General features: G+C 47.2%; 1 protein-coding gene across 1 annotated transcript in view; it reads right to left on the reverse strand.

The window, feature by feature from the left end:
* The window catches only part of STARD8 (StAR related lipid transfer domain containing 8), a 142,100-nt gene that overhangs the window by 96,559 nt on the left and 24,410 nt on the right, over positions 1-21,131 (reverse strand). The window contains exon 4 of the mRNA XM_073360982.2: positions 10,902-10,935. Within this exon, the coding sequence (XP_073217083.2) occupies positions 10,902-10,935 (34 nt within the window). The remainder of the gene's footprint in view (positions 1-10,901; positions 10,936-21,131) is intronic.

The following is a 21,131-nucleotide window of genomic DNA, read 5'->3' on the forward strand; positions in this document are numbered from 1 at the left end:
GGCCGCCGCCTTCTTCTGCCAGCCCATCCCCGTGGCGCCTCGCCCTTCCCGCAGCCCAGGGGCTCCAGCATCCCTCGGCTCCCGCCTCCAGCAAAGCCCCTTCCGGGGTATCCTCCATCCCCTGCACCGCCCCCAGCGCCCCGCGGGGCCTCGCCTGCTTGTGCCGGCCTCAGAGCGCCGGTCCGCACCCGCGGGAAACTAAGCCCAGGGCATAGCCCTGGAGAGCAACCGCAGGTACCCCCCGGGCTCCGGGGACCGAGCCCGGGCTCCGGGGACCGAGCCCGGGCTCCGGGGACCGAGCCCGGGCTCCCAGCTGGGGCTCTCGGGGGACCGTGCGCTGCGCCGCCAGGCGAGTGCCAGCCAGCCCCTAGACCTTGCATTGTCATCAGTAAATAGGGGGAAATGTCATTTCACCAACCACACTCACAGACACACCTCCATCAATCACACTCAAAACTCACGCACGGGCAAAGCCAGAAACAGGCTGCCTGAAAACTTAACCCAGTGGGATGTTAAGGGCACTTGGCAGATTTTGACGTGATGTCAACAACTGGTGTTTTAACAGTTCTAAAAGCTTTGACTTTTTGAATCTCAACCTGGACTGTTAGTAAATAATTACTGTCTAGCCCTCCCATCATTTCCCACACTGGTGAACCTTTACATTAGAAAAAAATGCTTACAAATATTGATATTATGAGTCAAAATTTATATATATAAATACACATATATATTTTATATATATAAAAACACAACTCTGCCCAGTCTCTATAACACACACTCAGAGCTGCACTTCAAGGCCCATGTCCTTTTAATTTTCCTTCCCATCACTTGGTCTCTCTCCAACTCCTTCATCACTTCTAACATGCAACCAGTTGCTTTTTTCCTGTAGGCTTAAGTTCATTGTTGATGGTGCTGCTTCTTCATTACAGGATCTTACCAGTGACAGGGGTTTTTGATGGGGAGGAGCCTTCCCCTGTCTAGTCACAGCCCTCAGTGTTCTCTGCTGTGCTTCCCCAACTCCTCATGCTCCCACATTGCAGTCATGTGCCTGCTGCAGCCCAGAAAAACTTTCACATCCTTTCAAGATAGGTCCTTACATGGGTGAGGGGCTCACAGAACAATGAAATGGGGTCAGGGCCCATAGGCAAAGTATGCTGCTTCTGCATCATCTCAGCTCCTGCCAGGTCAGTGTGCTAAGCAAGATCAGGAGTCAAATCCAAGTTTCCCAAATGACAGCCTAGAGCATATATCATGGGGCCACCAGAACTCTGTGACTTACGGGTTATTTCTCTTATTATCCCATCTGTCTCAAAGTGTATTCAACAGCATTTTAGCTTCTCTGAGTACATCTCCACTGAAAGGGAAAAAAGTGTGTTTTTAACTTGGGTTACCTTGCCTCAGTTAGGTAACTCAGATTAACACAACCATTAAGACACAGTAACTCGTCTTTTAACTCAGGTTAGCAACTCTAGCCCAACCCGTCTCCACCGTCGGTTTGAACTCAAGCTGCTAAACCATATTAAAAGAAGAGTTGCCGTGTTTTCACTGCTATTTTAATCTGAGTTAGCTAACCCAAGTTAAAATCCAACCTATTTTTGCAGCGAAGACATACACTAATATCGCTCTGAATACCAGGAAACACGTAGCTCTCTTAGGCCACTGAACCATCTCCCAAGGGAAGGAGTGGGAGCCTTAGCACTCAGGACATTTAAGATTGGACTGCAGAATACCTTTGTTGACAAGCAGATGGAGCAGACCTGGTTGGACTAGACTTTAACAATGTCTGCTTTTCTTTGATCTTATTAGAATGTTCTGAATAACTCTAGATCAGTGGTTTTCAACCTTTTTTCATTTGCAGACCCCTAAAAAATTTCAAATGGAGGTGCAGACCCCTTTGGAAATCTTAGACATAGTCTGTAGACCCCCAGGGTCCACAGCCCACAGATTGAAAAGCACTGCTCTAGGCACATGCATTACCGTATTACAAAGCACCCACCGGCCTCTTGCATACCGGCAGGCCAAGACTGTAGCGATCTCCCCAGGCAGAAGTAGGAATGGATCCAGTAACAGTGTCCAAAGAGGAGGCATAATGTTTCTTTTGCATGTTTAATGCAGATTATTTGTAGACGCTCTTACCATAGAAAAACATAGGCACAGCTCAATTTCTTTGCCTTTCAGTGCATTCCTTTAATTCTCATTTCATGCAAGTAAAGAAATGCACTCACATTTGTCTTATGGTCCTTTTGGTCTCACACAAGCTGTCCAGAGGATGTACATACTAGTGTACTTTCTAGCCTGCAATTTCTTTCCTGTTTCCTTGAATCACGGCTTTGCAGCCTTGGGGAAAAAAAAAACAATCCATGTATTGAACATAAAGAAGCAATTCCTTTGGTATCAGACAATTGGGGCCTTGTTGCCTAATTATTCCCCACACTCTCTTCTTGTAAACAATTTGTATTCTGGCCAATGCAAGGAAAAATCCCATTCCCTGGTGATGATTCTTCTAATTCTGTCCCACAAAGAATATCCCAGGGTGTTTGATAGGATCAGGTGTTAAAAGTGGGATCAGCACATTGTCAGCTGCAGGACACAGAAGAACTTTCAAGTCTGAAGTTAAAACCCCAGAAGGATGTGGGAACCAAAACAAGGGATTGGAACTGCAGTTCAACTCCACAATCCAGTAACTCTACTCCAGAGAAGGTTTATGGTAGGAAGAGAAAGAGGAAAGAAATGACTGCACAAGAAACAGTTGGGCATTTCATAACAAGCTGGAGATGCTTCTTGCTTCTGAGAGTTAGTTTCTAAGGGACCATCTATGGGGAAAGTTGATGTCTGTGGCCAAATTGCTCTAAGCAACAGCTTTTATGATATAGTTTTGATTTGTTTCATGGGAGTTAGTCACTGTGGCATCAGGACCATATGAATGCAGAAAGCTGCCTTTTGGACTAGCCTGGAAAGGGTGGATGGATATGAGGATTGTTTTATTCAGTTATGTTTGCTTGTGCTGTGGCTTTCTCCTAAGGGCCTAAAAGGGGCCAGGTGACAAACAGGAGATGTTCAAAATTGTAGTAAAGTAACACTTTTATTTAACCCCTCCCCGTATAACTGCCTTGGAAAATCCTCCACGCCCGATGACTTCATATGGGAGCTACATTCCCTCAGTCCCACTCAGGACCATGAGATGGCAACTCCTGCTGAGAGTGGCAGTATAATGATATCTGCCTCTGGGTGACCATTCAGAGTTATGGAAACTGCAGTGTGGAAATGCGTGTTTCCAAGATCAGCTTTGAAATTGTATTTTAGTTGAGCAACATATAAAACCCACATGGATAAAAACATCCCTGGAAGACAGGCATAAACTATCAGAGTTTATAAATCATGAACTGGACCGAATGGTTCAACTGCAGAGTCTCCAGCACCAAACTACCTTGCACGGGGGGGGGGGGGGGGGGAGGAGGAATTAAATGGTCATGGATAAACTGAACCAAACAGAAAGTGCTTAGAAGTTCAGAAACAATCGCAGAGTCTCCTTTTGGGGCAGAAAGAGGGATTTCCAAAGATCCTACCATTGAGGGGAGACTGTCTCCAGATCCAGAATGAATCTAAGGCCTGGGCTACACTGTGGAGTGGTTCGAACTAAGATATGCAACTTCCGCTAAGCTATTCGCGCGGCTGAAGTCGAAGTATCTTAGTTGGAGTTACCTGGCCGTCCTCACGGTGGCGAGTCGACCGCGGCGGCTCCCCCGTCAAGTCCGCTTACTCCTCCTGCCGAGGTGGAGTACAGGCGTCGATTTGGGGATCGATTTATCGTGTCTATACGAGACACGATAAATCGATCCCCGATAGATCAATCACTGCCCGCGGAGCCGGTGGGTAGTGAAGACGTACCCTAAGGAAAGAAAGCAAAGGCCACCTGTTTGCTTTCAAATTGCCTTGGCATAGGGTGACCAGACAGCAAGTGTGAAAAATTGGGACAGGGGGAGTGGGGAGTAATAGGAGCTTATATAAGACAAAGCCCCTAATATCAGGACTGTCCCTATAAAAACAGGACATCTGGTCACCCTACCTTGGCACGGCAATTTTTAATGCATATATTCTTACTTAGAAAGTAAGGATTTACCTCCTTAAGCATTTGAACTAATCACTCCCGTTTTCCAGCTGTTTGATCATAGCCTCCGCTGATGCAGTTTCATGCTGGGCATTGTAGTGGTACAGGAAAGGGGCCACTTAAAAAGCGGTGACTTCCCCCCACAAAACAAAAGCAGAAAATCCTCAGAGGCCCCACTCCAGTCACACAGCCAGAAAGACTCAAAGATCTTCAGCTAGAAAGTGCCCAAGACAGGTGGGGGAGCAAATAGCCTTACCAGGAGGGTCTTGTTTCAAATCTGCCTGAGACACAACAGAGGGGTCTGGAAGTTTCTTTTTTAACAAAAGGTACCAGAGCTTCAGAATGACTCATCAGCCGAGCACAAGGCTGACCACACAGATTGAAAGAGAAAGAGAGAGAAAGAGAGAAGAGGAAGGAGAATTGAGATTCCCTTTCATCACATGTCAAGTCAAACAGCAGCATCAAAACCACTAATAATCACATTCAGCTCATTTTTTCCCTACCTCTGCAATTGGAACCCAGACTGATGACTGTATTTTCCACTATGTAACTAGCACCTTTTTAAAAAAAATTGTTCAAAAGTCCAAATGGAAACTGGTCATCATTTCAAATGTTTCCCATCCCCACGTGTAATGAGTTTGTTGGCTCTTTCCAGTTGACTTCGCCTTTTGCGACATTTCCGTTCAGTTGTTGCCTTGGCTTAGTGGTCAAAGGCACTCAGACAGTCAGAATGAGATTTAACCCTTTTTTTGTGGAATTGCTTACCATCCCATTACAGCTACATGCAAACCTTGCTGCCACCATGAGCTTTTGCTGTGGCCCTTTCAGCATGTCTCAATATGCAAATTCCATTCTTTTCACCAGCTAAACTAATGCCCAGTCACAACCCATGCTGGCCCACTTCAATCATCACCCAGTTGCATTCAGTTTGTGTGTAGGTCAATAGCAATGGGAGCACTAAAAATACAACTTTTGAGAGAGAGAGAGAGAAACTGCTCTCTTTTCACAGTTACTTGAGACCAGTGCCCAAACACAATCTATTCGGCGCTTCCTGTTCAACCAGTGACTCAGACCAAATCCCAACCATTCTCTTCAGACAACTCAACCCAGTAACACAATTAAACAAATGCACAATGCCACAGCCCGGGGAGTGAATGCAGACTTGGTCTGGGACAAAAATAGAAGGTCCAGATCCCTGAGCCAGAAGGCTGGAACCTACAGAAAACGACTCCAGAAAGCTCACGTATAAATATAAAGCGAGCGTAGCCCAGCTGTGATGATAGATAGCTAACATTTTCATTGAGTTATTTTGGAACTCCAAACACTGCATACTGACCTATTCCCCATGTGTGTTATCTCAGAGAGCTCTGCTGAGGTAGCCCACTTTGGAGAATCACTGTTGCTTGATATCATTTTTTTGTTTAAAAGACATTATTGTTAGACCTCACCTTGTCATCAGCCACTCAGCAAGCTGCACTGGGGTTCCTATTTCTTGCCATTTATCTGGTTCCCTTCGTTTGACCCTTTGACTGCACTCCTGTCCCTGTTATTCATTAGTTGTCCCCCATAATTATTTGGTTTTCCAGGTCCTGTGAACCCCCGCCTTAGGCTGGAGGGGGATTCTGTAGCAGTGGGCGGGCTTTGCCCGCCCACTTCCTGGACCCCAATATGGCAGAGGGCAGGTAGGAATTACCCTCCCTGTAGTGAATGCTCTCAAGCCTCGTTTCTTGGACGAACATTATATAGATGTATTTGTATTTAGAGTGTGGCCTGTGTGTAATTCTTTCCTTCTTGTTTTGCTCAGAACAATAGATGGAAAGTTTGGTTAATGTCATTAAGGAAGTGAAGGGGTAGGACACCTATGAAAATGTAGCCTCAGTCCTTGAACAGAATCTGTCTGAAAGGATAGGCTCGGTGCCAGGGAGTACTCACGTTTTGTGTGCGAGAAACAGGGCAGAGCTGACGTGTAAGGTGGGAACACAGCAAAAGGGAAGGGAGAGAGGGAGAACTCTCTACTGGGAAAGACGGGAGCCAATGGGATGGAGCAAAGAGGCAGTAGGCTTAATTAATAGTGTCTGGGGATGGGAGGGTCCATAGCAGAATGACTGAGGTTTCCCCTCTGTTTAGCTAATATCCTGGCAGTTAGTGAATGGTTCTAGCTATTTCAGTCTCAGGATAAAATTATGCCAGTTTTCTGGGGAGCTCAGGGGATTAGCACAGATATCTGGAATGTTTCATCTCTCTGGATCCTATATAGGCAGGTTAGTAGCAATGGCTGTTTGGTGGCCTGTGTGAAATTTAGTGGGAGTTTCAATTCAGTTCTGAATGGACAAAAACCACCATCACAATAAGCATTGATTGCCATCAGGGGCAGGGACAGTCTTAGCAGAGTGGCCCCAGATTGTATGAGCCACAGACACTTGAACCCCTCCCCTCCTCAAAGAGATGGGAAAAAATACAGATTTTCATTACTGACAGAGGGCTTTGATCATGTCATATCCAGCTATTCTGTGAAACAACAACAATGGGAATTCCACAGAACAGGAGGTCAGTTAGAGGGGTCACTGCAGCATGACCAGCTGATCTCAGATCCTGCACGTTAATAGGTAGGGGTTTAAAAGGAATTTGAGGACTGTTTTTGTTGTGGAACAGGAAATGGCCCAGAAAGTCAATCCAGGTAGTTTCCCAGGGGACAATGGACAGGATTATGGAGAAGAAAGTATTGTGACCATGCTCTGCAGAGGATGGAAGGACTAGGACAGGCACTTTCCTATTCAGCTACAAGGCATAAACATGGAACAACCTCCCCACTCCAGCAAGCGGCCTCTCACCTCTTGAAATCCTACCTCTTTCATGAGGTCTCTAACACTGTACTCACCCACAAAACCTTCATAACCTCTTGCTCTGAACTGCTGTCCTATCTACCATACACACCTACTAAGATTTACAGATGGGCCTGAGCTACAAAGTTTGGATACAGATCCCATCTCTCCCAATGTTCAGGCAGGATCTCTAATTAAATTAAAAGCTCTTCAGAGGAGGGAACTTCTCTTGTAACTGTGGCTGCCACATTGACTGAACTACTATTGCCAGGGTCTTCTTAAACCCGTGGGGTTTCTGCCTGGGCTTCACCACTCTGACTCTTCTTTCCGGAAATGTCAGCAGTGGTTGGTACCTGTATCGTTCTGGTAAATATATAGGACATAAATCCACAAGCCTACATTTTAACGGGCCGGATTTCGAAGTTTCTTTCATTAACCTTGCCCTTTGATATTTGATACCTGTCTGCAGACAAGATGTGGAGTGAGTGATACAGAAATAACCAACCATGGCTTCAATCAGTCCATATAATTGCAAACAACACACATGCAAATTCTCGAATACAAAAATAAAGAGCCACTTATCTAAGAAAGAGATTTTATTAATCCTGTGTTCTGAGCCAAAGACTTTGTGCAGCTCCTCATTAGTGTCCCTCTAGTGGCCAGCTCCAGGTGACCAAATAGCTCCAATGTCCCCGCATGCGTAGAGATGGCAGGGAAGGTGTAGAGCTGAAGGACTGTGAAATTAAAAGTAGTGCTTTTCTAGTTTAACTACATATTTGCCAGGAAGCCCTGATACTATAGATGTCTTTAACCAAGAAATACCAGTATCCTCTTTCCCCTCCCCCAAAAGTCTTAATTGTGGATGTGATTTGTTTGCGGGGCAAAATATCTCGCTGGCCCTTTCACTTGCACACATGGCTCTTTAACCTTCATTAACAAGCTCTCAAGATTCATGTTGTTAATCTCCCCAGTGAAAGGGTGAATAGAGACCACCCAGGATTACTCTCCAGTCCCCTTCACAAAGCACCCTTGTTACCAGGAGCTTTCCACCGGCTAGGGCTCAAAGCTAAATCTAATCTTTTAGTGGCTGAAAAACAAGCAAGGTCATTGCCCTCCAGTTATGAAAACTACCTTGGAGATCCCCACCCATATACCATGAGCTAGCAACAGTAATGTGTTTCCTGTTTCACTCTGGAACAGACTCCAGTCATCAGTGAGCTCCTTCCTCCTCCTCCCCTTTTCTGTTGCTGCCCATGGATAATTATATAAAGGCATTTCTCTTGACCTTTTCTGTGTAAAGAAAAGAGGAGAGAATGTGGCTTTAGGATGCTTCAGGGCCCCTGTAACTATTTACAGGGCTGCTAAAACTGACCTCGTCTCAGGAAACCACAAGGCAAGGAGCGGGTGCACGCCAGCCTTGTTCTCGGAATTCCCATGCTGCAGGGGGCTTACAACACACCATGCAGCCAGAGCCAACAGCTACATCTATTCCCAGAAAAATCCCTGAACTGTCATTTTCCCTCAGCACAGTTCTATAGGTGGGAGCAAAGGTGGAAGCTGCAGATAAGGGGCAGGTGTTTTCACCCTAGCAGGTTTGGAGGACTTGACGGTAAAACTCCCATACCTTGTCTGCACTCAACCTTGCTCCCAGCTGCACCAGTGGAGAATTACAGATCCAACTATCATGAGGTACAGCCAAACACCCTCATGTCACAAAAGAGAGATTTTTTTAATCACAAACCTGGCAAGGTAAAAGAAGCAGGTATGATAACAAAACGAATCAATGTACATCTCAGCCACAGAGCTACTGACAGCTGGGCTGTTCCTCTGCATCAGTGGACTTTAAAATCAGTGCGGAGTGTGATCGCAGTGCATTTCTTCACGCCTGCTATCTATCAGCTCGGCGCATTAGAGGCCTTTAGCCTGAGCTGCTAACTCCTTGCACACCCAAAGATGCCAGTGACTCCAGAAGGAATTTTGGGCGTGCAAGGAATGCAGGATTAGGCCTTGAATGATGGTTCTCAATATTTTTGGGCTGCAGTATTAGTTTACCAGGGTGAGGCCCTCAGCCTTTAAGGTGCTGAGGACTTCCCATGAGGTGCTGGGCATTGCCAACTCCCATTTAAGTCGAAGGAGGTGAGGGTGCTCAGTATTTGGCAGGATCAAGCCCTAACTCCTCAGGAGTCTCAGCTAGCATGCTCTAGCCACCTTTCAGCTCTGCAGGCTGCTTGTGCTCCTGCACAGTCCAAGCCCAAAGGCAGGTTAAGGTGCACACAGCAGAATGGGGAGTGGACAGCGGCAATGCAATAGGGCCCCTCACTAAGCCTAGTCTATCAATCACTGAACAAACATTCATTAGTATCTGCGCAGCACTTGGGCAAGGCAAAGCTCTTGTAAACAAACTCAATATCTTAAAGCCCTAACTATGAGAAGAGGCAAAAAGCCCTAACTATGAGAAGAGGCACGCGTCTCCCATTACCTGGGAAGCAATGCATTATTCATACTAGAGATAGCCGGGATGCCCACTGGTGCAAATGGAAGCAAACATCGACTGTAAGCTCACACTGATAACAGCTGCTTCCTGGCCATTGCTTCGGCAAAGGCAACAGAAGCAGCAGAGAGGAGCTAATGCCTCTTAAGATGTCTTTGTAAGTCCCCCCCAAAGCAGACAGAGCCTAGAATCTGTGACTCTCCTCCTTCCTCTAGGATAGCCCAATCAAGGCCTCATTATGAGAACTCGGGTTTGCACTAAGCCAGGGTTTTAAACTGGCCACTCCAAAGGTTCCCAGTGACACTGGTTCAATCACCCCCTCTTCACCCAGCCCAAACAGGAAAATCCCAAAATGAACACGTCTCCTTTTCCTTATACAGTAGGTTGCTAACTCCAATTCCTTAATCATCATTTGTTATCCATTTCAGAATCCCCTCTGGTCTGTCAGTGTCTTCCTCACATCAGGACCCCGGGAATGACAATACAAACTAACACTGAATATTTGGCCCCTCTCTAGTGCCGTCCATCCAAGGGCCTCAAAACACATTATAACGAATTCATCCTTGCCAAACGCATTATTCAGATGGGGAACTTGAAGCTCAAAGCAAAGTGACTTGTCCTAGGTCATGCAGGGAATCAGTGGCAGAGCCACAAACAGAATTTAGGGGTCCTGGCTTCAGGTTCACAGCTTCTGACCTCTAATCACCACCCCATGCAGTTTGCCACACGCAGTCACTCCAATGCCAGAGTGAGGAAGTTTCCACTGATGCTGCACACTGTGAGCTGAGGGAGTATGTTCACCCAGCATCTCTCCAACAAAAACAGAACCGGAGAACAGCGAGAAGGGAAAGAAAGAGGAGCACACATTTGCTGACCAAGGCAGAGTTAACACTTCAAAATAGTTCTGTGTGTGTCGGCAGATACAGCAGTACAAATAAGAGAGGGTGGCCACTTCTCCATTCCTGCTTCTAAAATCAGGATTTCACCTTGCACAAAATGGAAGGGATTACACCCACTTTGCTGACAATTAAAGCAAATTTATAGGCAAACCAATCTTTTATCTTAGGGAGGGCATGGAGTGCAGGGCCTAGGCGGGTGGGAGGGGACAGGCACAGTTTGGGATAACAAGAAGGGACGCTGATGCACACAGGTTCTCTAGCACCCCCATAGTGCTTTGTGCTTGAGATGACACGTCACCTTTATAACAGAACCTTCAAATCTGGTTCACTATCCTAAGGCACAGAAGCAAGTGGGGAAACAGACAAAGGGAGCGGAGGAAAGAGCTTGGAAGGGAAACTGGAGACTTGCAAGGAGACTGAAAACCCCGCAATACCCCAAGTCACTCCCTTGGAAAGGGAAGGACACCCATGATTATATGCCTCTGCATATATCCTGGTAGCTCCGTCACCAAAACACAGATCTAGAGGTGACAATGAATATATTCTTGCTGATAAAAACAGAACATGCCATCTCCACTTACCTGGGTCCCTTTTATCCTCTAGTAATGTGAAACACTGTAAAAACAAAACAAAAGAAAAATAAATCACTTTACAATCTCTTATATTCCTGGTCATGAACCCCTAAAATTTCTGTGTCTTCATCACAAACCCAACTAAAGCTCTCCCAGAAGATGGCAGCTTGGATCAGATTATCAACTTAGTCTACATGATGGAATTAAGTGGTGTTTGGGGGAAGTAAGCTAAGGAAAGGAACCCCAAGGAGGTGCTGTAATAGAAGCAGGATTTCATTAACTGGCTTTTGCTATGGCAGGTAACAAACGCACACAAGATCTGAGCGCAGACTGGAGATGCCAGCACATGAAGGAGAACAAATTGCAGAAGGCAACATTCCATATAGAGCAGAATCATTTCAGCAGGCAAACGCAAAAGGAACTGAATTTCAGAAGGGGAGGAGGAGATATCGGTCCCCGAGGCCAATGACTACCTCCCCTCCATGCGTTGTGGAGTCAAGCGCATAGGGGATGCTCAACACATTCATCATTAAAGGGGAGAAACACTGGGGATGGAAGCACCATTTTCCTTCTCAAGCCAATGAGAACAATATGAGGGACAGGACAGATATTTCACAGTGATGGGTAATTCCACTGACTGTAGTGCATTAGTCAAAAATAAACAGGGCACAATACATTGGGAGAACTATAGAGAATAGAACACACCTGATTTGGGACTTCAGAAACATTGTGTTCAATTTCATGTCTGAAAATTACAATGGGATTTGCCTGCAAAACTTCCACTAAGAGTGTTTCCATCACCGCATGGACCCCTCTCCTCCCCCCCTGCCCATGGAAAAGCAGCAGCAAGGGGCCTGGAGCTGGACTTAGAGATGAATGAGCCACACAGAGAAAGCAAATGAAGAGACTTGCAAAACAGATGGGAGCAGCAGGGGGGAAACGATTTGGGAAGTGGACCCTTGTATTAGAGATTCTTTTCAACCCCGATTCTACGGCCAGGTGTATGCTACCAAGTTTTTCCAGCATAGCTGTGTCAGTTAGAAGTGTCAGTCAACCCCCTGACATAGCTATGCCAGCTTAACTGTATCAGCAAAATAACTCCTTTGGCCAATACAAGCAGAGTCTCCACTAGGAGGCTACAGCTACCAGTAAAAGCCTTTCTGAGGTAAGATAGCCCTAGGATGGAAAGACAAATAGACAGAGACCTTTAGATTGGGAGCCAGGGAGTGAAAGAAAAGAGGAAGGATGTGGTTTATTGCTCTGAACTAAGAGACAAGCCTCATCTGCTCTGAGTCTCTCTGGCCTCTGGGTGCCGCTTGTGAGCCATGCTGTATGCAGCTGTGCTCATGCTGCAGCTTGCAGGGCTCTGCAAATCTCCCATCCTCCCCAGCGCTGCTGCAGACAGATTCTCTCCTGCATGCTGCCTTTGCAACCTCCACCTGCTCCCTGAAAATGTGACTATCCAATCAGAGACACTGCCTGTTTTTTCCTGCTCCTCCTGCCAGGGCTTTTGGTGCCCAGCACCCGAGTGGACATTGCACTCACACAGGCTCTGCAAAAGGCCCATTCTCTGTACTCCAGACCCCAAGCTGGGGTTAGCCACTTGAGCCAGATATCAATATATTAATATATATTAATATACATGGATCCTCAAGTGACTCCCCCACCCTGGTCCCTCATTCCACGGCATCTTAGTCACCTCCTGACAGGAGGAGCTCTTATTCCAGGGCACGCTCACAGATTGGCTCTGATGTGCTGGTAGGCAGGGATTAATAATCCATGGCCACAGGCTGAGATACCAGTCACCAGATGAACCACATGGAGGCAGCACTTCAAATATGATTAATATCTCTCCCCTCTGTCAACTCTGACCCTAGCTTTGGATCAGAATGTCACCACACTGCGTGATGCACAAGTTAGTCCCATGGGACAAACTTGGGAAGAATGGTAGCCTGCTAGAGTAGCAGTCCCAAAGCCTGAAATACTGGTGCTGGGCAGAAAGCAGTGCCTGGGAGCCATTGCATTACATCTCTTCCCTGAGAGCTGAACCAGGGTCACCCCACATGGGAAAAGGCTGCAATGTCCATGCCAAACCCCTCTGTGCTAAATGAGTAAGAAACACCTGGAATGGAATGAAAAACAATCCTGTGTATTTGCCTACTGAGCCACCAAGCTTTGCACACTTGGACTGAGCTATTTAAGGAGCCCTTTTCCCTTCCAGTTTTCACTGTAAGGAAATTTCAACACAGCTAGAGCCCTGGGACTCAATTAATCCCTGACTCCAAATGCTCAGCTTTGGACTAACTCCACTGGCATCAAACCCGGGGCCCTCAAACAGAACTAACCAAGTCCCCACTCTCACTCTCCCCCAGCCCACCTTCCCTCTCATGGATCCCACAGGGAAGAACTAAATGTTGTAATATTTATTGCTATCTGATGGCGGTTTGAGGGACGGTCTAAAAAGAGTTTGTTGGGCCTCAGCCCAGATCGTTGTGGACACTTGTCCACTGCACCAAGAAACAGCAGCACAATTGACACTGACTCCCTCACTGGCAGATTCAGCAGGGAGGCCAAAGAATGAATGAGCCACAGAGGCTGAGCTCCCTTCCAGCTCTCAGAGTCCGGCTGAGGAGTGTCATGGCAAGAGGTGCTTGCCCAGCCACTGCTCGTACTCTTCAAGTCCTGGGGCTGAACGCAGAACATCAGCCTCCAAGACCATCACTTGGCAGCTTTTGTGAGCACTTCAAAAGTTCTCACACACCCAAACCAAAGCCGAAGCTGATGTCCTGATTGTTTCCAGGCCAAGGTCACCAGCACAGGATGAGGATTGTGCTGCAGAGGCCAGCGGATGGGGAAGCCGAGCCAGGAGAGTGAGAAAATCCTTAGCAGACCACGGTCTTCCCATGTTCTGATTTATTTAGGCTGCCAGCTCTTTGGGGAAGGGGCCTTGTCTTCATGAGTGTCTGTGTTGGACAAAATCTCCCCTGGGGATTTTGGGTCTCTCTTCCCCCACATACTCACACATCTGATTCTGACTGGACCTTTTAGGTGGTCTTGAACCATTTCAGTAAAAAGTGGTCAGGCCACCTTCAACCAGGTGGTCTACACTAGGGCTCCCACTGGCTTTCAGAGTGGTTATAAAATGTGCCCAGTGTAGACTGGCCCCTACTGCCACAGAGGAAAAGTTAGGCCTCTCACAGGGCCCGTCTCCCGAGGCCCAGGCAACTGCGCAAGCAGGAGTCTGTGAGCAGGGGATGGCCACATTTTAATCACATTAGCAGGCTCTGGAAGTGGCAGGCAGAATGGACTTTCCAAGCACAAAAAGCCAGGGATAAAAAATATAATAGCAAAGAAAGGAAAACACAGCCCAGCCTCCTTTGCTGGGCTCAGTTCTTGGAGAGGCTTTGCCTGCATTCCGTTCTCTCCGCTTTGTTAGAAATGCAGCAGCCTCTTTGATGATGAAGGGGCCCGCCGTGAGCGAGTGCAGCATGCTGCTTTCTCACATCCCCTCCAGTGCTGCTGGGCGGATGCCCCCGGCACTGGCACAAAGAGCCCAGGACTTGCTCCCCTTTCATTGCTAGAGGCTTCCTGCAGGCAAAAATAAATGTAACTAAATCTCATCAGAACAAAAAAGAGATGACCCAAAATGGCATGGCTCTGCCTGAGATACCCCAGGCACAGGGCATGGCCGGGGGACCGATGGGTGGGAGTGCTGCAGGTACAGGGGAGAGGGGAGGGGAACCTATGGCACTGCCCACGGTACTGCATGTAGGGGGTAGGGGAACCCATGACACTGCCCTAAGGTATGAGAGAGAAATAGAGATCCCCAATGACCATTCCTTCGACTGGATTGGAAGGCTCGAGCCAGGAGGCACCAAAGCCCACCCTACCCAGTCCCTTTAGGGTCCCCACATATTCTCACATGCCCCCTCCCCGTCCCCCTCACCCTGCTACTTCATCACAGTAGGAGGCCCAGGCCAAATCACACCAGATGTGCTTGCAGGGCCTTGGGGATAATGTTAGGAATGTTACATTCTGGTGAGTCTGACTTTCCCACAAACCAGCAGGGACCCTTCTTCCTGTCTGGGGCACCGGGGGGGCTTGGGGATAGCACACAGGAAGAGGTGCTTAACCCCTTCATTTCTGCTGTGTTGCTCGCAGCAAGAGCTGGGCTCAGCAAATTCAAGAAAGTACAGTGATGTGGAGGCAGGGAGCTTGGGGTTATCACTGGGTCTCCAGAAAAGGGCTGTGCCCACTGGCATTCAGAGCTGGGTCCTTGGATTTATGCGGGATTTCTGAATCCTTCCCTCACAGGTGAGAAATGGGACAAGCTTTGCTGTCGCTAGCCTGTGTACCTCTGTCCAATCCTGCACTGCCAGGAAAAGCCCACGCAGAAGCAGCATCATTGCTGTAGCAGTACAGAGGAATTAACGATAGTCAAAGCTGAAAAGGTTCAGATGCTTTGTTAAAGCACTGGGGCATCTATAGCTTTCATCTCAAAGGATCCTGCAAGCTTCAGCCAGCCAGCCAAACACACACACACACCACTTAGCACCCCCCACTGAAATGCAGCCAGCTCTGGGCATGGCATAGTAGTTGGCTGAACAGCGTACAGCAATGAAAAGGGAAGAGCAGTCCCTTAGGATCTAATAAGCATTAAGCTATTCCAACCTTGGGAAGATCCCTCTTCCAAATGTTCCCTGGCTTCTCCTGCAATCTTCCAACCTTCTGCTCCATCTCTCAACACAATGGGAATTACAATTCTATCCTTCGAACCCAGTGCATTTTTTCCATGTCAGTGGATTTCTAGGGATTCTTCTGTTGCTTGGTTACTTGTTAGGAAAAACACAGCACAAATGACTCCTGGGACCAGGGAGAATGAGATGAAACCAAGAGAGCCTCAGCCCTACTGCCTGTCCCAGACCCTCAGCAATTCCTGTTGGAAATGTTGAGCAAGAGGTGGTGTCCTCTGTCCCTTCTGCTTTCTGAAAGCACAGCTGTTCCCAGAACTGGCCTCCCCTTCTCCTGCCCTGTAAGGAGCCCGCAGCAATGGCCCGGCCCAGGAACAGCACTTACCCTGCTACCATCTCCTGGGAAGGGCCAGGCTTCTAAATTTTAAGGGGTTTGCTCGGTATTTTTAGATTGAAGCTTGTAGCAAATCAAGTCTTATTTATTGTTGTGGGGTAGGGAAGTGATTAAAATGGGGACAGGCGAGAGAAGAGGACTCGAGTGGCTGTGAACCCAAGGAGGGCAAAGATGGAGGCGGGGGAAAGAAAAGAGAAACCCCCTGCCCCAGGGTTATCCCCTGCAAGGGGTGAAAGGAAGTTGAGATAGCACCCGAGGACAGGAAAACACAGCCAAAGTGGACGTACAGGCCCTGAGTTTGGGAGTAGGCACTTGCAGTGTCTAATACTGATCCCTTCACAAATCCTAACCTCTTTGTTGACAGGCTTTGTGCCACTCCAGTTCAACACAAACCTCAAGGGCTGAACTAGCAAGGAAGCATCCAAAAGCATCACCCTCAGGCAGAGGGGCTCATTTATCATCACAACATCAAATTGAAGGGTGGAGCTAAGAAGTGGTGTGTTGACCCAGGGTCCTGGATAAATTCCCTATTTGGGAAATTCTGGTCCACCTCCCAATATACACCCTGCAGAGGCAGTGGAAGGAGTTCTACTTACAGAGCCACAGGCAGCTCTTCAGAAGTTAATATGCTGCTCCTTGTACAGGCACGGATTCCGGGGCTGGAGCTACAGGTACCAACTTTCCAATGTGCCGGGGGGTGCTCACTGCTCTACACCTGGCTCTGCCACAGGCCTTGCCCCACTCCACTCCTGCCTGTCCCTTCCCCTCAGCCTGCTATGCCCTTGCTCCTCCCCTCCCCCCCCCCCAGCCTCCTGCATGCCACAGAACAGCTGATCCGGAGGGCGAGGTGCTGATCAGCAGCTGCCAGTGGGCGCTGGGGCAGGGGAGCTGATGGGGGCTGCTGACGTATAACTGTGGCTCTTTGGCAATGTACATTGGTAAATTCTGGCTCATTCTCAGGCTCATATTGGCCACCCCTGACCTAATGGTTTTATCTAAAGAAATTCCTAGGTCACAGGTTCCCCAGAGTCCTGCTCTGCCTCCTGTGAAGCCAGGGCATGTGCCTACACTCAGGTTCCTGACAGGTAATGAAGTTTCAGAGGCCAGCAAGAGATCAGCACAGCAATGAAACAGACCCATATAAATTAGTGGTTAGACCACATTGGGTGGTCCCCAAAAGCCTAGGTTGGTTTATATTTAAAATTATAAACCAACCTAGGCTTTTGGGGACCACCCAATGTGGTCTAACCACTAATTTATATGGGTCTGTTTCATTACTGTGCTGATCTCTTGCTGGCCTCTGAAACTTCATTACCTGTCAGGAACCTGAGTGTAGGCACATGCCACTCCCTACAGCTGTGAAAAGGCAGAAAGAGAGAATCTGAGAACACTCTCCAGATAAAGCGAATTCATTTGATGGTAATCGTGGTCCCTCTAACTCAACTGTTGCCAACACTCAGGTAAGTGAAGTGTGGTTTTCACAAATGTCTGCAGAAAGAGACTGTGATGCAAATACTTGTGCGAATATTTGCACAAACAGGCACACCAGAAGGGTTCAGCGGTCATGAAAGTGCGATGTGAGATCAGGATTCCTCCAATCAAAGCAAAAACAATACCTGCAACTCAGGTGACCAAACAGTACAGGTAGCTTACTCATAAGTAGCTCAGCATTGTACAGGATTGGGCCTTTGATGTGCTATTACAGCTGAACTCTGCAATAAAAGGATGAAGCGATATGACATCTTGTTCCTCTAAGGAAGACAGAAGAACATTCCCATAGGTTGTTGGCATGGAAAGGCTTCTACTAATGCTGTTTATATTATTTCTGGTTTGATATTTAGGAGAAACATGTTTCTACTGAACTGAATGCAAGCTGAGAGCCCAAGAACAACCAGCTCCAGCACAAGCCCAATGTGTGGTCATAGGAGAAACCACTTTGCTTCATTGAGCCTCAGTTTTTCCATCTGTGAAATGGGATACTACTACTTAGCACTACAGGATTAATGAGTGCCTGTAGAGCCCTTTGGAGGACTAAGAAATTTTCAAAACAATGAGGAGTCCTTGTGGCACCTTAGAGACTAACACATTTATTTGGGCATAAGCTTTCGTGGGCTAAAACCCACTTCATCAGATGCATGGAGTGGAAAATACAGAGGCACGTATAAATACACAGCACATGAAAAGATGGGAGTTGCCTTACCAAGTTGGGGGGTCAGTGCTAACGACCCAATTCAATTAAGGTGGAAGTGGGCTATTCTCAACAGTTGACAAGAAGGGGGTGAATACCAAGGGAGGGGGGAAAATCACTTTTGTAGTGCTAATGAGGACAATGTAATCAAGATGGCCCATTTCAAACAGTTGACAAGAAGGTGTAAGTATCAGCGGGGGAAATTAGTTTTTGTAGTGACCCATCCACTCCCAGTCTTTATTCCAGCCTAATTTGATGGTGTCCAGTTTGCAAATTAATTCCAGTTCTGCAGTTTCTCGTCGGAGTCTGTTTTTGAAGGGGTTGTTTTGTCGGGGGAAGAATTGGCACTTTTAAGTCTGTTATTGAGTGTCCAGGGAGACTGAAGTGTTCTCCTACTGGTTTTTGAATGTTATAATTCTTGATGTCTGATTTGCGCCCGTTTATCCTTTTGTGTAGAGACTGTCCGGTTTGGCCAATGTATATGGCAGAGGGGCACTGTAAAATATCATGAATGAATTCTACAAAGATCATTGTTACCTTCAACTCCGCTAACTGCCCCATAGACAGTATGTGTAGCGGGTGTATTTTATCTTGACATAGGCTCTACCTGCTATAAGGTACTGGCTGGAAAGGATTTTAGTATATCCCACAATCAGTTGGAAGCCTCTGTAACCTGCGCCGACAGTATCCCCATCACCTCTCAGACAGATCCGTCATTCTATTGCACAGGCAACAATACAGTGTGTCTAGCACCACAATGGCACACTTGGGAAGAGAAAGCTGTGTTAAAGAGACAGATGAAGAACTAAACCCAACCAAAACTGCTACCCGTCATAAGAAATGTTGCCACAGGAAATTAAAAACTAAGGGGCCAGATTGTGGCATCAGCTACTCCAGCGTAATTCTAATTGTAGTCACTGAATTATACCAGATTTATACCTTCGTGTCCCAAATCTGATTCTGGCCCTAACAGTTGTGGCACACATGGCCTGGGGCCGTGCCCCTAAACTTCCTTCTGTGCCATCCACCCAGATGTTCACTGAAAACATGAGGTGCTCCTCAGACAGGACTTAGAGGAAGAAAACAAAACTATAGAATATTGGCACAGTATAAAGAAGACATAGGGGAATTCAAAGTCACAGGTTCTCAGAAGAGGGAGCTGAGCACACAAACACTGAGTATGTCTTCACCTGTTCCAAGGGGGCAACTTAGGGTTTGCATCAGGAAATGATTCACAAATGTCTGCACTGTAAAGAGTGTATGTGTGACTCTGACTCTGTCCATAAAGAGTGTGTTTATTTGGGATCTCCCTAGGGGTGGAGGGAGTGTGAGTGACTGCAACCAATGTGACACAGGAAAGAGAAAGACTGAGTAATTTTCTACAGCAATATCCAAAATCAGAGGATGGGCAAGAAAAAGATCTCGTCCAACTATCAGAAATTATCCAAGGTTTTTCCGTTAAAAAAAAACTGAGGAAAAAGTTTGTCTACTCCAGAGAGAAAGGAGACCGCAGAAGTGGGATCACGCTTCATAGCATCTGCTACCAAATCAGGAGTGGACATGGGTGGGATAAAGCCAAGTCGTAGGCAGATCGGACCTGTCTATGACAGAGATCTCCATGTATGACTTGTCATGCAAATCAATTCCTGAATTTTAATTCCTGAATGTGAGTGTGTCTGTACATATGCCTGAATACCTGGATCTATCCATACAGTGGATGCATGCCTGCATAGAGTACCCACACATGCATGTAATCCATAAATTGCATATGGCTGTGTGCGGAATATCTGCATCTATCCACATACAGTCAGCATCCAGCACCTCTCATTCTTCTCTGCAGAAGCTGTTGAGTGCTAAGCACTTTTGAAAATTTGGCTATAGTACACGTCTCTCTCCACATAGCACACATATATGCATCTGTGTGTACTGTATCCGCATTGACTCATATAGTGTATGTGTGTGTGTACACACGTACAGATGTCCTGGGAGCACACCAATACCCAAACTCAGGCACTGCCAGACACCCCCCACCCATCCCTTCAGACCTCTTTCCTGGCAGCTGACAGGGAGTCTGAAAGCCTGGACAAGATTTAAATGGACAGTTTCTTACCTTTGCTTTTTTGAAGCAAGCCCAGAAAAAATCCAATAATGGCATGATGGGCAGGGCAGGGGAAGTCTGTGGGCCAGCCCCCTTGCACACTCAGCTATAACATGGAGTACCCCCAGCCCTGGAGAGAACCCTTCCCGTCAGATCCATAAGTGGCTCCTCACAGCACAGAGCTGCTGGGCAGAGAGATTCAGCCAGGAGAGAAGCTGCTGTACAGGGAGAGAGGGAGGGACAGAAGGAGGAAGCAGTGCCCAGGGAGGCGGGACGGAAGATTCAAACCCTGCACCGTTATTCTGTTGGCTAGAAATAGGCTTGGATGCCGATTGAAATTCCCCGGACATTATGAGTTTTAAAAAGACATGGGCTTTCCTTCCTGTCTCTTTAATGCACCATTCAGCATTCCACATTCCCAGCCCCAGGCAGCCAGAGAGCGCAAGGATAGAGAAAGAAGGAACTACAAAGCATAAGAAATGAGACCTTCAGTGTCAAAGACAAACACAGGGCATTGGAAATCCAAACCCCACAAGGTTGAGATTTTCGATCCAACTCCCACCCTCCTTTCTTAGCTCATCAGCCCCACACAAGGGCTTTCAATATTTCCTCCAGAAAGGGGTAAACAGCACCCTAGGTTAACCTTTTCATTATTGATCTCCTGTACCCTCACCCCACACCGTCTCTAAACTCAAATTTGCCAATTGCAGCAAAGGCTCCATAGCACACGGAGGAATTCAGTTGCTCAGCAGTACCTTTGGCAGCAGCAAAGCAAGCTTGTGATTGTTACCAGAGCTGGGTGAATATCGTAGGAAAAAACAAATGCAATCCAAGAACTTGCTTGGACATTATTCACAGCTTCTTATTC

The sequence above is a fragment of the Lepidochelys kempii genome, chromosome 9 (assembly GCF_965140285.1).
Source record: "Lepidochelys kempii isolate rLepKem1 chromosome 9, rLepKem1.hap1, whole genome shotgun sequence".
In the NCBI taxonomy this organism is placed as follows: Eukaryota; Metazoa; Chordata; order Testudines; family Cheloniidae; genus Lepidochelys; species Lepidochelys kempii.